Here is a 15679-nt window from a genome sequence, read left to right on the forward strand (position 1 = left end):
CCTAACAGGGACAGCTCCCCCAGCTTATAACTACCTGACACACCAAAGAATTTCATTAGCACAAAGAAACTAAATGAAGTTCAGAAGCTCTTACCAGACATCTGGGGAACAGCTGGCAGAAATTGTGCTGCTCGAAGTTAACTAATATGTATTAAGCATCTATGACCTTCCTGGCTCCCAAAACATTACAGAAGTCTCAAGCCATCCTTGAACATACTACATAACAATATTTGACTACGTAACAGAAAAGAAAACTAAGTCAGGCTGACTGGAGCGTGCTCAGTGCTGCAGAGCTCCATGCTAATAGATGCTCACTGCATCTATAGATACACAGGAGATTCACCGACTGCTCCTCACACTTGTACGCTTGACACGGTCTTTGTGTTTGTTTGTTTGTTTGTGTTTGTTTGTTTGTTTTTGAGATGGTGTTTCTCTGTGTAACAGTCCTGGCTATCCTGGAACTCATCATGGAGACATGATGGCCTCAAACTAAGAGATCTGCCTGCCTCTGCCTCCCGAGTGCTGGGACTAAACACAGAAGCCACCACTGACCCGTTTAACGAAGTCTTTGTTACCCCATTTCTTTTCTTCAATTTGTCTACTATAAATAGCATATTCTTCTATATCACCATGGTTCCTCCTTCATTAGAAAACAGTGTCCTACGGCTCCCTGGGATCTTCTCTTAGCTATAATCCAGTGGGTATCAATTTGAATTATATATGGGAATGTATAATTCTAAGTATTATTTCATGACTTGAAATTTAAATAAGACATGAGCATATACTTTAAAAGTTTGGGTTTTTTTTTTTTGGTTAAGTTTGGTAACCTGAGTTCCATCCCTTGAGCATGCCAGAAAGGGAGAGTCAACTCCCACAAATTGTTTTCTGGCCTCAGCATGCACACAGCAACATGAGCATTGTCATGTGCACACATATGTAATGTATAAATATTTTTTAAATGCCTATGGCTTCTAAAATATATACATTTATGATTTATATATTACCATTTTTTTGGCTTATTAATATAACTTTCTAACAACCTAGAGAAGAGACTCGGGGTAGAGGACCTGCTTGATATACACAAAGCACTGGGTGCAAGCTCCCAGAACCACACAAGTATATGACTTTATAACCCCAGACTATGAAGAGGCCCACCCAGGAACACTGCTATGCCAAAGCAGGTGCTACACTTTTGGTGAGTCTATGTCACTCCTACAGTCAGCCTCCAGGTCTATCCTTCACCTCCCTCATCCAGCCAGTGGTCCTGCTCTCCTCGGTTCTCATCCTTAGCATGCCAGACACAGCTGCGAAAGTGAAGCCTGGATCATGTTGGAGACCTCAAGTTGTTGGAGATTACCAGAGCCACAGGATGTCTGTCAGAAAGATGAGATGTCCACCATGGAGACCTACAGCCAGGGGATGGAACCAGCCCAGCAGAGAGAAGTGTGTTATGGTCCCCAAAACTGAAAGGGACGAGTCAGCTAAGCCCTTTGATTATCACACATAAAACTATGGGATTTGGAGTTGACCCTGCTGGGCCTTTAAATCTTGTTTCGGTCCAGTATTTCCTGACTGTTTCCATGTTCCTCTATTTTGGAATGGTAATACATATTCTGTACCAATGTATGTTACAAGGAAGTAATTTGCTTTTTGATTTTACAAGGGGTTATAATTATGAAATTGTCTTGAGTCTTCAAAGAGACATTGGACTTTAAACAATCATGAGACTGAAAGGCTGGGGACTTTTGAAACTGAACTAAAAGTGTTTTATTATGATGTGGCCACAAGCCCATGAGAGCCAAGGAGTGAAATGTAGTGGCTTCAATGGGGATGAACCCAATAGACATATATATTTAAATGCTTAGTCCCCAGTTGGTGGAACTTTTTGGGAAGGATTAGGAGGTGTGGCCTTGATGGAGGAGGTGAATTGCTGAGGGTGGGCCACCCCAGGCCCAGTTCATGTTCATTTACCCTTATGCTCGCTCCCCCTCTCTCTACCCCCCCCCCCATCATGGTTATTGGCTCAACATTTATGCTTTCAGAAATTCCTCTAGCATCATCCCCGCCTGCCTGCTGCCATACTTCCGACCATAACAGTCATGAACTCCAGCCCTCTGGAACCTTGAACTGCAGTGAACTCTTCCTTCTATAAGTTGCCTTAATCATTGCGTTATAACAATAGGAAATTAACTAAGACACACATATAGTCAACCTATTTATCAACCACAGAAAGTCCACCTATCTTTCAAAAAAAAAACAAAAAACAAAACCACAAACTAAGATTTTAAAAAGCAGAAATTTAAGACTATTAAAAAGAAAAGGCTTTCCCAAACCAATTGGGAAAGAGCTGAAAGTTACAAGGTTCCTGTCCGTGTGTGGGCTTAGTAAGTAGACACTGGAGAGAGCTGTTCTGTTGCTGCCTGCTGAGGGGCAGTAGCTGAGGTCAGGAGCAGGAGGCAGAGATGTTACCACTGTCTTCGCTTTTTTACACTAAATTTGCACCAGGTGAAGGCATTGCCCACTTTCAGTGAAGTTACATCCTGGTCCTTGGCATTTGCATGGGCTGGAGCCAATGATGCAGAATACATTAAAACACTGATAGAAACCAAGTTTTTCCAAAGGAAGTTTCTAATACAAAAACATCGCTCTTAAAACATTGTTTTCACTCCGCCTTTAGGGTGACAATGCCGTTATGTATCATAACATTATAAGGTACATATTAATAGATGCCTCCCCTCACTCTGTAGCCTTTCCACTGAAATAAGCCCAATATCCATTTTGCTGTGAACACTCTGTTCTTTGCCTGGCCAATGAAAGTCCTGCTTTCAGTCTTTGGTTGGTTGGTTTCTTTGGTTGGTTGGTTGGTTGGTTGGTTTTTATATAAATCAATTGTCTTTCACTGGGCTCCCAGATTTGCTAGGAGAGATGTAGTCTTTTAGAATATGATAATTCACTCGTTGACTTGTGTAAAAGAAGTGTACTGAAAAAAATTTTTTGGACAAGGAGAAAAATTACACTCTACTGAGGAATCCTGACAAAAGCCACCCTCAAATGTCATAGCATGTCCATGTTTTGGTTTACTCTTATTCAGAGCCATATAATTTGGCCTTGCAATTAACCGTGTGGGCAGGCGCTGGCAGTGCTGAACACCAGTGTGGCTCAGTAGCTGAAACCCAGGCCATCATTCATAGGTCACTACAGAGTAGAGAGGCTGCGTAAGTGTTCCATCTTCTCTATCTTGATAGATACTAACACTCAGTTCAAAGGAAAACTGCCAAGGCCTGAGTCTAGCTCCATGGTACAGTATATATCCAACATATGCAAAGTCCTGGTTTAATATCCAGCACTACTAGCACACACACACACACACACACACACACACCTACAAGTATCATGACTTGAAGGAAATTTGGGCAGTGTTTCAAGAACCACTGGTAAGCATGGTGATACAATGGTGCATGCCTATAATCCCAGAGGATCTCCTCAGGAGCCTAAGGTGAGAGAAACACAAATTCAGTCCTGCCTGGGCAATTTAACAAGATCTTGTCTCAAAATAAATAAAATGTGTTCAGTGGAAGAACAGTTGCCCAACATGTGTGAGACCTGAGGTTCATCCTCCAGCACTGAAAACATTAAACAAACAAAACACTATTGCTTGTTTTCAGGATGACTGGATTTTAGAGAGAGTTGTTATTACTGTAAGTTCTATATTGTTATTCTGCACCTATAGTTGATGGTATGCTATTATGAAATTAGAAATATGCTAAATTCCTAAAGATGCTAAAGATGATTACTGTAATAACAAAAGAATTATTGGTTTGCTTGCTTGCTATTGCCAGCATACTGCATTTTAAACAATTTAGCCAATTCAGTGGTCTCATCAATAACATTGGTAATGTCCACTCAGCAAGGTCCATTTTAGCTATTGGGTTTCATCTTTAGTTTAGTGCCACCAATATCTGTGATTGAAACCTTAACTCCTTACTGCACATTGATTCAAAACACTGCCATTCAAAGCTGCACTTAGGCCATTTTGTGTTCAGATCCGCCTTCTTCAGGCCCCTCCCACATCCCCTTCACTGTGCTTAAGGGACTGGCCGTGGGTTTCTAGAAGCCATTCTGACTATGTTTACAGAGCTGTGGTCATCAGTAGTCAGCACAGACATATACGAGCCAGACAATTCTAAAGCTTAACTCACTGAGAGCTCCCTTGAGGCCAGGCTAAGCCTTCCCTTCTGACTCCCACCAGAGCACCCAGCCCTGGGGAGCTTCCTCCTTTCTCAGTCAGGCTACCCCATCACTTCCAAGATGTCCTGAGGAAGCATTTCTTTAATGAAGAATTTGTCTACAAATCTTTGTATGGGTACTTGGCTGTTCTTCATAAGGACTTCTTCTGGGAGCCCTAACTGAAAGCTATCCTTTAGCTAGGTAACCTCACATGCCCTCCTATGTCCCCATAATGGCTGCCTCCCCTTCCTCTTCAACTCTGATTAGGCCAAAGTGACACATCAGCTAAATAAGACTTTGTACAGAAAAACATGTCAAAATAAATGTTCCCCAAGTCTGAACAATGTATAGCAATGATCCCTCTAATATCGCCCAGGCTCCACAATCTGGCCACAGTCGGGTGGGGTGGTATATGCCCATCATCCCAAAACTCAGGAAATGGAAGTCAGAGGCTTGCCAGTTCAAGTCCAACCTGGGCTACATAGTATAAGATACTGTCTCCAAAAAGGCTTAAGAAAATTACAAGATGATAATCTAGTGCCACCCCTTCCATGAACATATGGCTCTTAACCATCTCTACCCAATTCTATGTGATCATCTGTCTCCCTACCTGCCGGGGGTCGGGGAGTCAGTCTTGCTCACCGTGGTGCCTCCACACTTAGGCATCTAACACATTGGACAAGTTTAGTGCATACATGTTAGATAACAACACTACGCTTCCGAATACAGAGGACTTGCTTAAAACACCAGTGACCTGAAAAGATGAGCCAAGATTGCAGCCTTGATCTTTTGTCTACCAGACCTGAGACCATGTGAGACTCCATCTCCTAGTGCTCTGTCTTCCTCAAGAAGTAGTGGAAATGGAAAACTACAGCCTCTTCTCCTCCAGCCAAAACCCTGGTATCCAGATGCTGGGCCCAGCAATGAACGGTGTGATGACTCGTGATGCCTTAGCATTATTATAGCTTTGAGGTGTTATGCACATCATTTCTATCTCCTCAACTTGAAACGTCCTAGAGGCAGAGACATTGTTCAATTCTCCTTCCCCACCATCTCCAGGAGCCAGCAAACTATCAGAAGGAGAGAGAGAAGACAGAAGTGAAGAGTATCAAGGATCCAGCCACATTTGCAGCCTGCTCAACTGAACTAAGGAATTTCAGTCCCAAGGGCTCACGATTAGTCAGGGGATTTACTAAGATGCACAAAGCACCACACAGGATGCCTGGTGCACAGCAAGCCCTCAGGAGACAGAGGCTGAGGTCAGTAGCAACAGCAAGGGAGGCGACGGTGGTAGAGTTGAGACAGGCTCATCAAGACAAGACATTCAAACAGGAGATGGGGTCTGAAAACTTATTTGTTAATGCTAGCTAAAGCATTATAATACCACATCAAGAGTCCCCTTTTCCCCATAAAAGAAAGACATCCCATCCCATGGCCAGACTGTGGAGGCTGGGTGATACTACAGGGTCCTCAAACTGTGTTCTTGTTCTTGTGGCTCTCCACAAGAACAGGCCAACATCCCCAGGCTGTAGCTTGTCCTGGACTTGGGTTCTGTTCCTACTCCCAGGAGAGCAACATCAAGCCCCCTTGCCCTCCCTAAGACGCATCTCTGGTAGCTTCATTCACTGCCCCTCTCAGTCTCCTATTCACTCACTGATTCGTGGAGTACACGTCCATCCAACCCCAGACATGTCGCTCATCTCGAGCATGTGAGCTCTACAACCTCCCAGCTGTATCCTACTCTTCTCTCGATTAACCAGAAACCTTGACAAGCCACCTCAAGATAACAGACTCATTGTGAGTAGCAATGGCAGGGGTACGGGAGTCAGACTGTCAGGCTTCTAATACTGGGCATGCTTCCCCCCCCACACACACACACACATACACACACATACATATACATAAATACATACACACACACATAAACACACACATACACATATACACACACACACATACACTTACACACATATACACACACACATACACACACACATATACACACACATACATACACACACACATACATACACACACACACATACACACACATACACACACATAAACACACACATAAACACACACATACACACACACATACACACACACATACACACATATACACACACATACACACACATATACACACATACACACACACATACACACACACATACACACACACACACACACACACACACACACACACACACACACTACCTCCCTTGCTTCCAGAATGAGGGCGAGACAACTTCCATGCCCATCCCTTTCCCCTAGAGTGAAACAAAAGCCCAGAGAGTTGGGCATGGCATAGTAACCACACTTCACCAAAACACTATTCTCAAATCTGGAAAGGTTGCTTGGCCATCAACATGGCCAGTAACTAACACAGGATCTGAAGAAGTGTTCTGAACCGTCACTGTCATAGCAAGATCCATCCAGTTGCGCTCTCCTGCTTCCAGGAAGAATTACAACCCGAGATCCCTCCAGCAGAAAGGAAAGAAGGCTGCCCTGGGCATGAGCCCAGGTTCTAAGCCCATGAGACAATCAAGTCAGAGGGTGGGTTACAATAAGGGGATCCTAACAACTGGCAATATTCAAGACCCAAGATGAGGACACCATGGTCATGGGTGACCTGTGACTGACAGCAAGACTCTCTGTGGCTCAGAGTTGGAATAAAGGTCCAGTTGGGTGTATGGCTCAGTGGGTAAGCACTTGCCATCAAACCTGAGGACCAACGTTCAGATTCCCAGTACCTGTGTAAATGCTGGGCATGCGTATTGGCTATCTGTGATTAAGTACCCTGGAGGCAGAAACAGGGAAGCCCTGGGTTCAAGCAAAAAACTCTACCCCAGTATACAAAGTGGAGAGCAATCAAGGCAAAGTGGCATCAGAATCTGGCTTCCAAACTGACATGTCTTCCCCCACTCCAACACACACACACAAATACACATATATACATGCACACCACACACATACACATATGTAAAGAAAAGGCAGGTTGGTTGATAGGTACAAATCAGAACTTGCCAGCAGCTGGGCAGGACCCCCTCTTGGTTCAGGACAGGACAAACACAGGGAACAGCATAAGAAGGTAAATCAGGATGAAAATCGTCAAGAAAGTGACAAGCAAGCCAGGAAGGCAGAGCAAGACTTGAGGATGGTGGGAGGCAGCCAGGGGACACAGCAGCCTCTCTGTACGAAGGGTCGATAAATCCAGTTGTTCAGCACTAAGTGAAAGTCCACGGCTGCCTTATTGGAGATATGGGGTAAGATGTGCGCATGGTGTTTTGGAGGGTCCCGTTCTTCCTGGAGCAGGCAGTCCATGGCACACGACCCTCTCTACATGTTTTCTGCGTCTATAATGTTTTCATTCAGCTCTCAAACACGAAGACCCGCAACAGGTTAGTGTGTAGGTAATGACCAGAGGATTCACATGGCTTTTCCTACAACCCGTCTTTTTAAAACACATTCGTTTTGTTTGCATTCATGTGGTGGGGGACCATGGGTGGGGATGTTTACAAACGTGTACAAAGCATGTGGCAGTCAGATATCAACTTACCAGAGTTATGTCTCTCCTTCCCTCATGTGGGCCTTGAGGATTTAACTCAGGTCACGAGCTTAAGAATAATCACTTTCACCTACTGGGCTATCTTGTCAAGCCTCCGGGTCACAGCTTAAAGCACATACCCAGTCCCTAACACTAAGGCTATCCTCTTCAGCCTTTGAACAGACCCAAGCCCCTCCCCCAACATTCATGTCTATCCATATATAGTCATGTTCTGTGACTATGCGGTTCAGGTACATGCCGTTCTTCACAGCCTCACCACACCATGAAACTACAGTGGACCAGTTGGAAGGAAGAACATGACAGCACTCGGTGGAAAAAGAAAAAGTTCCAAGTTCCCAAAGAATAATCATTTCCAGTCACCAAACCCCCACCTCTGCCAAGGCATAGCAAGAAAACTGGGCAGGATGGGCATGGTGGCACACAGCTTTGATCCTAAGGCTCTGGAGGCAGAGGAAGGCAGATCTCTGTGAGGTGGAGGCCAGCCTGATCTAGAGAGTGAGCTCCAGGACAGGCAGGAACTGTCTCAAAAAAGAAAGAGAGTGGGGAGGAAGGGACAGAGAGAGAGAACTTGGTTCCTCAGTTTTTCATCTTTGTGACTGGTCTCTACAAGATACTAAGGCAGTCACTTCTCCTTGCCTAGGGGTAGATTACAATGTCCAGGACTCCTCTGCAGCATGAGGAAGCTATACCAGGTGACCTAGAAGGTCATTGCCAACCGAAAACTCCATGACTTCCTGATTCAGGAGACTAAAGAAGTCCAATATTGTCCGGCTCAGGGAACCAGATCACATTCTCTGCTAGGGAGGGGCCCCAGACTGGAAGAGCAGGAGCAGTCATCAGGCCACAGCCCTGAGAGGTGAGAGGAAGCGAGCCAGATCTGGAAGGCTCTGCCTGACTTTTCCCAAGTATTAAATTCCCGAGTACAAGAAAAACACAGATCTAGAGCTAAGAGACTGTCTCCCCCAGATCTAGAGACTGTCTCCCCCAGATCTGCTCCTCGACTCTCCTCTCCCTCTCTCTTCTTTCCCCTAATCTAACCCGCCCTGCTTTGGATTAAATCAAGATTCTTGTACCTGCTAAGCACACTCACTACTGAGCAACACCCCCAGCTTTGGAGAAGTTCTCTTCATAGACATGCATGTTGGTGTGTGTTGGAGGGTCTCCCACTCCTTACAGAGGTTCCTTGAGAGAGACCCAAGCCCTGCTCTCCTCCCAGCTGTGACAAAGGATAGGACAGTCACCCTGTCCCCTTCCATCTGGCTTCTCACCTGGGGATTGTCCATGTACCAGAGAAGGTAGTTGGCCTGGGTATCCAGGATAAAGTATCTCCGGAGGAATTTGCCACTGTTCTCATTGTCTTCAATATCCAGAAACCCACAGATTCGGTTTTGCCGGTCCACATAAGGCATTCCTGGGCTCTGCTCACATCACCCTGCACCACAGGAGGGAGAGACCAGTGAGAAGGAGGGGAAAGCAGGCTCTGTCTAAGGGCCTGAAGGAGCCTCACCTGTCCCTGGTTTGACTCACCTCTGTGACATGCTAGGCTCCTTGACACCAGCTTTCTTCCCTGAGCACCAAATATCTAACCCCACTGAACCCTGGAAACTTCTACCAATTCTGAACAGTCATCAAAACCCATTAGAATGGACTCAGCTAATTTTCCTAAGGCCCTACTGTGTGCTGAGCATAGTGACCTCGGGGATATAAGCTTCATTGTGCACTAAGCATGTGCTCATGTATGAAGAGGCTCAACTTAGTCAGTATTCTGTGTCATCACTAATTACTTCTTAATCTTTCTGCCACCCCAGCTTCCATGCCTGTGAAGTGAGAATAATCATGGTACCGCACCTTATAGGATTTTTTTTTCTGTGAGTTAAGCTGAAGGTGTACAAGAAACACTTCCTGGCTACTACTCTTTAGGAAGCCTCAGGAAGCGATGGTAAATCACTTCACACATGGAGACACTCTCTCGGAAGATACCTTCAAACAAAAGAAAACAAAACAAACAACAACAAAACACATCCAGGAATTCAGACATAATGAATCTGGAGTGTCCAGGGATTAGATGCTACTGCAATCGGTTCCTGGAGAACCCATCTTCTAGCGAAGGAGAAAGGCCTCACTCATCCCTGATCTTGTTCTTCTGGCCTCCAGATCATAAGCAAATAAATTTCCATTATTCAAGCTCCAAGGCTGTGGTACTTTGCCATGACAACCTGAGCCAACTCCTACAGCTACCAAATGCCTTCAAGTTTGATTTTGCAGATCAGCATAATCCTGGGCTCTGCTCATATCAGCCTGTGTGGGAGGGGGAAGAGGGCTAGTGAGGAAGAGGATTGAAGTAAGCTTTATCTCAGGACCTGGATAAGCCTCACCTGGCTTGACTCATCTCAGTTGCATGCTGGGAATGAACAGAAAGTAGCAATCCCGAATCCTAAGCCTGGAGCACCTTCCCTGACTCCTGAACAGCGCTTCTGGCAATGTGAGAATAGCCACACGTCCTGGCTACTTCATCTCTCCAGAATGCACTCTGGGAGCGTACAGGAAAGGGGAAGAGCCCAGAGCTCTCAGAGGAGAGAAACAGCCAAGACACCTGATCTGGACTCACAGGCTGTGAGGAAGCAGGATAGAAGCTATATTATCACCTTCAGACTTCCAACGCCAGATAACATCCAACCACTGATCTCTGACTCACTTCAACAGAGCAGGACTTACAATGGCTCCAGTCCTGCAGCCAAGCAAAAGTTTGAGGTGGCTGATGAAAGCGCCCGCTGATCCAACACAGACTCAGAGAAACTACTATCGAACGTTCTAAGCCCAGTGGGGACAAAATCCCAGGAAGGAAGGGGACACATTTCCAGGTCAGGCTTGCTCTAAAAGTGATAGATGGTGGGGTGGTTTGTTCTCTAACATTCCAATGAGCCTGTAGTGCACCAAGAAACAAGGGCCACATACACGCATACATGCGTGTGCACACACACACACACTACAGAAAGATTCCAGTGAACCCCATGGTTCAGGCATGTGCTGGCCAATTCCAAAGAGGGACAGAAGCTGCGGACTTCTGGATATCTCTTGGCTACTCACAAGGAATGCAGGGATCAGACGAATAAAGTAGATAGACAAACAGCTAAGAACAGGCCACCATAGCAAAAAAAAAAAAAAAAGGAAGCGGAAGAGGAGGTGAGAAACGGATCCAAAGTAGGAAGATGAGGTTTTGAAAAGGAAGTTAACTGGGTAGCAGATGTGAGGGCCATGGAGGGGTAGAGGAGGGGCACCCTGCACAAAGTGGCGTCACCTACTCTAGAGGTGTTCCCCAGTGCCAGTCTCAAAGTGGAGCAAGTTTAAGCTCAGAGAAATAAAGAAGCCAAGTGTTAGGAGATGCTTTCAGGAGTCGCCCCAGCACACACTCTGGACTCACTTGTTTAGCACTAGAGAAATGATTAAGTACATCATATTATAATCCATACATTAATGCTCAGAAATCATTACAAACAGCATTGATGAACACGTGGAATGGATCTAACAACATTTCCATGTCCTAGTGTGGAGGCACTGCCTGCCTCCCTCAGTCTTGATGAGCTGTGTGACTCAGCTGCCTTAGGCATCTGGGAACCCCCTCCTTCCTCCTCACTTTATTCCTGCTGTTGTGTGCAAAGCTCTGCTTCAGATCTTTCCTTCTGGTGCATGGAAGTCTCACACTATGGATCCATGCGCATGGGCAGTCCCTCAACAGAAGAAGTGTTCTGGAGAAAGAAGCCTGTCTCCCACCTCTGTCTTGAGGGAGAAGCAGGAACCGGTAAATCCTGCAGGCTAAAAAGGAGAACTTCGAAAGCCAGTATTCTTGGACACCCTGCTGCCCAGCTTGCTCCAAGCCAGTCAGCTTGGTTCACCCGGGGAAGCTGAGTGTGTTCTCTTGGGCGTTACACTGGATAGCAGAGTGTGGTGGCACAGGCATGTAATCCTAGCGCTAGGGAGGCTGAGGCAGGAGGATCATCAAGAGTTAGAGACCAGTCTGCATTAGGCAAGCCATGGCTGCACGGTGAGAGCCTATTTCAGATGAAAACTGGAAGAAGTTTCACCGGAGTAGCCTGTGGCCTCTGGGGTTTCTGCTTCTAGAGCTATGTTGGCGTTTGTGGGTGGCTGTCTCTCCTGTCCTCACTCCAAGGTTCTGTACCTTTCCATGCTCGGTGGCTTTGTCTTTCGACTCAAGATCCCTGCTCCTTGAGCAGGCCACGTATTTTCCCAGGCGTTCACAGCCTCTTGGGCCTTCACCTCCTGCTTGCTGTTCTTGCTTTCCAACACTGACAGGGCAGTTCCCAACTGTCTTGGCACCCGGCACCGCACAGTGCATACATACATGCAGACAAAACACACTCTAATGTACACAAAGCAAAAGCAAATAGATCCTTTTTTAAGGGTAATGTGACTAGAACACGGGCTATGTGATTATTTAGCATCATTGAGACCTATTATACAACTACTCTCTAAACAGCTTTGTAACTGATAATCAATTCATCTTACCATCATTAGACCTTTTTTAAGAGAGGGTCTCACTGTGTAGACTTGGCTGGGCTGAAACTCACTATGAAAAGCATGCTGTTATCTAATTCACTGAGATTCCCCTGCCTCTGTTGGGATTGAAGGCCTGCATGACACGGGCCTACACTATGTCGGTCTTCCATGCACTGAAGTACTCACTACTTGAGAACTGTTGTTAGTTTGAAATGTATAATGGTGATGGGTGAGGGTGAATGCTCAGATTTGTTTCTTATTTTATGTGTTTTAAACCTTTGACCGATCTCCACTCACTTCCACCGCCCCCAACCCCTCGAGGAAACCTACACCTCAATCTCAGGCTACAGAGCAGCAGCCCTCCTCCCTAAGCAGAAAATGGCACAAAGGTTCAGATGTCCTGGGTAGAACTTAAAGTCTAAGCATTGCTATAAATGAAATTAAGCTATAGATTTCATTAGCATGAAAAATGGCACATGCCTTTAATCCAAGGAGCTGGGAGACAGAACCAGGCAGATCTCTGTGAGTTCAAGGCCAGTCTGGGCTATGTAGTTTATTCTTGGCCAGCCAGGGCTACATAATGAGGCCTTAAATTTAAAAAATAAATTAATTAATTAAATTAAGAAAAATGTTTTAAGTGAAACTTAGTGAAAGTAAGTTTTCTGGGGTTGCCTGGGGTAACCAGCAGCAGGAAGCAGGCAGCTAACTGGCCATTCAACTGGAATTCCTGACCAGGATTTGCTAGGGAGTGAGAAACACTTGTGATAGTCCAAGGCTGCCCATTGTACCCTCTAATGAGAGGCCCCCAGAGGATCCTACCTCAAAATATTTCTTCAACCACTAGATAATGCAAACCTAGAAATTGTGAACTTCAATAGGCCTGCATCCTAATAAAGACAGACGCAACAGAGCCTTAAGAAAGGAGACCACACCCTGAAGGGTTGACAGAGGCACCAGGAAGCTGAGCTCAGAGAAGACGGAGCTCTAAACAGATGCCACTCCCTTGGGCGGGTGGGGGTGGAAGGTCCTAGGAGTTTTATACATCTGGGACCTTTCTGAAAAGCATTTTGGCAGTATGTAACAAGACAGCGAAAAATGTTCCTGCTCTTTGACCCAGTATTTCTAGTTTTAGGATTCTATCCAAATAAACAGACAGAAGCAGAAAGATGAAAACTGCGTTCAAACTTGTAGCAAAATAGTTGAAAATGACCCAAACAGCCCAATGATCAAGTAATAAATAATTCAATTCAGAGATACTTGAGTGTATTAAAGATATTGAAAACCTATTTTTTAAAAAACACTTCCTTCCAGAAATTTCTTCTAGGGGTGGTGTGTGTGTGTGCGCGCGCGCGCGCGCGCGCGTGCGCGCGTGCACATGTGTGTGTGTGCATGTGCACGTGTGTGTCTATATGTGTAGGTATGTGCACGTATGCATGTATGTGCATGTGTGGGTTTGTGTTTGTATGTGTGTGTGCACGTATGTGTCTGAATGTGTGTGCACATGTGTGTATACAGTCTTGTATACAGTTGTCTATATGATCTATAATAAATATGTGCTAATTTATTTAGCGGAGAAAGCTGGGTAATCCCATGAACACTCCCAACAGCAAGATTTGAGCTTCTCCATCCTCTGTAGTGCAGAAAGACAACCTCAGCTAAAATGCAGCTCTTCTGCAGCTTTTCTGTGTTTCATGGATTCCAGTCTAATACATCAGGATCTTAATCACCCAAAGCCAGACACCTGCTGTAAGGCGAGGCTCCCTCCACCCTTTAAGTTGGGTTTCTTGTTTCCTACTGCCAAGGACTCTTAGAGGCTCGTTCTTCCCCAGCTGGTTGGTTCTGTAGTCATCTTAAGAGGGTCCACATCCTTGAGTCTAACCAAGCATTAAGGCCTATGCTTTTGCTACAGTATCTGATCCATACCTGACCACTCTTCTGTAGAGAGGAACTGGGAAGTATCATAAGAACCCCTAGGGAATTCAGGTGTGGTGGCTCATGACTGAGCAGCTAAGACAGGATTGCTATGAAGTCCAGGCCAAACTGGACTTGACTCAAAGCAGCAAAAACAACAAAAAGCCACCATAAACACAATGGCTTTTCCTTGTTAAAACTTTGGAGCAGGCTGGGGAGATGGCTCACACAGTACAGTCCTTAGGATACAAGCATATGAACTCAATCTCCTAACCCTAAAATGTGGGATACAGTGGTGTCAGCCTCTAGTCCCAGCAACAGTGAAGAGGTGCAGGCATGTCCCAGCTCCCTGCCCAGCCAACCTACCTAGTTAGTGAGCTCCAGGTCCCTATAAGAGACCCAGTCTCAAAATAGAAGGTGGAGCTGGAGACATAGCTCAGTGGGTAGAGCTGTGGAGATGGCTCAGAGGGTAGAGTTGTGGAGATGGCTCAGAGGGTAGAGTTGTGGAGATGGCTCAGTGGGTAGAGCTGTGGAGATGGCTCAGTGGGTAGAGCTGTGGAGATGGCTCAGTGGGTAGAGCTGTGGAGATGGCTCAGAGGGTAGAGCTGTGGAGATGACTCAGTGGGAAAAGCATTTACTACATAAGGATGAAAACCAGATTTGGACCCAGTGCTGATGTACAACTTGTATGGAAGTTCACATCTACAACCCAAGCCCTGGGGTTGAGAACAGACAAGGATATATTGGGGACTTGCTGGGCAGCCAGCTTAGCTGAAACAGCAAGCTCCAGGCTCCAGAGGTTTAAAAAAAAAAAAAAAGTAGAGAACGATAGGGAAGAAATCCATTGTGAACTTCTGGCATCCAGACAAACATACAAGTAACAAAACGTGAAAATGAACACACACCCCAAACAACAACAAAAACACATAAAACTCTGAAATGTATAGCATCCGAGAAACAACATTCAGGTAGACCTCTGGTCTACACACACGATCCATGCAACACACACATGCAACACACACAACACACACACAACACACACATGATACATGCAACACACAACACACACGATACATGCAACACACACATGCAACACACACAACACACGCATACACACAATCCATGCAAGACACATACCCAATATACACACATGCAAGACTCATACACCCAACACACACACACATCCAATACACACACATGCAACACACACACACAACACACACATATGATCCATGCAACACACACACATCCAATACACACACATGCAACACACACATGCAACACACACACAACACATAGACACACACACATGATCCATGCAACATACCTATGCAACATACGCACAACCAACCACACATACACACACCCATGACACATGCAACACACACATTCAACACATACATACCCAATACACACATGCAAGACTCATACACCCAACACACACACACATCCAAT

General features: G+C 45.5%; 1 protein-coding gene across 4 annotated transcripts in view; it reads right to left on the minus strand.

Moving 5' to 3' along the window:
- The window catches only part of Plekha2 (pleckstrin homology domain containing A2), a 63216-nt gene that overhangs the window by 37535 nt on the left and 10002 nt on the right, over nt 1–15679 (minus strand). For 3 of the 4 annotated variants that reach the window (XM_028768138.1, XM_028768135.1, XM_028768136.1), the window contains exon 2: nt 9067–9230. In XM_028768138.1, the coding sequence (XP_028623971.1) occupies nt 9067–9207 (141 nt within the window). In that variant the 5' untranslated portion in view covers nt 9208–9230. Of the gene's footprint in view, nt 1–9066; nt 9231–9646; nt 9932–15679 lie in introns of those variants that run through there. The other variant, XM_028768137.1, reaches the window with a different exon arrangement.

Source organism: Grammomys surdaster, unplaced genomic scaffold, assembly GCF_004785775.1.
Source record: "Grammomys surdaster isolate TR1022 unplaced genomic scaffold, NIH_TR_1.0 185, whole genome shotgun sequence".
NCBI lineage: Eukaryota > Metazoa > Chordata > Mammalia > Rodentia > Muridae > Grammomys > Grammomys surdaster.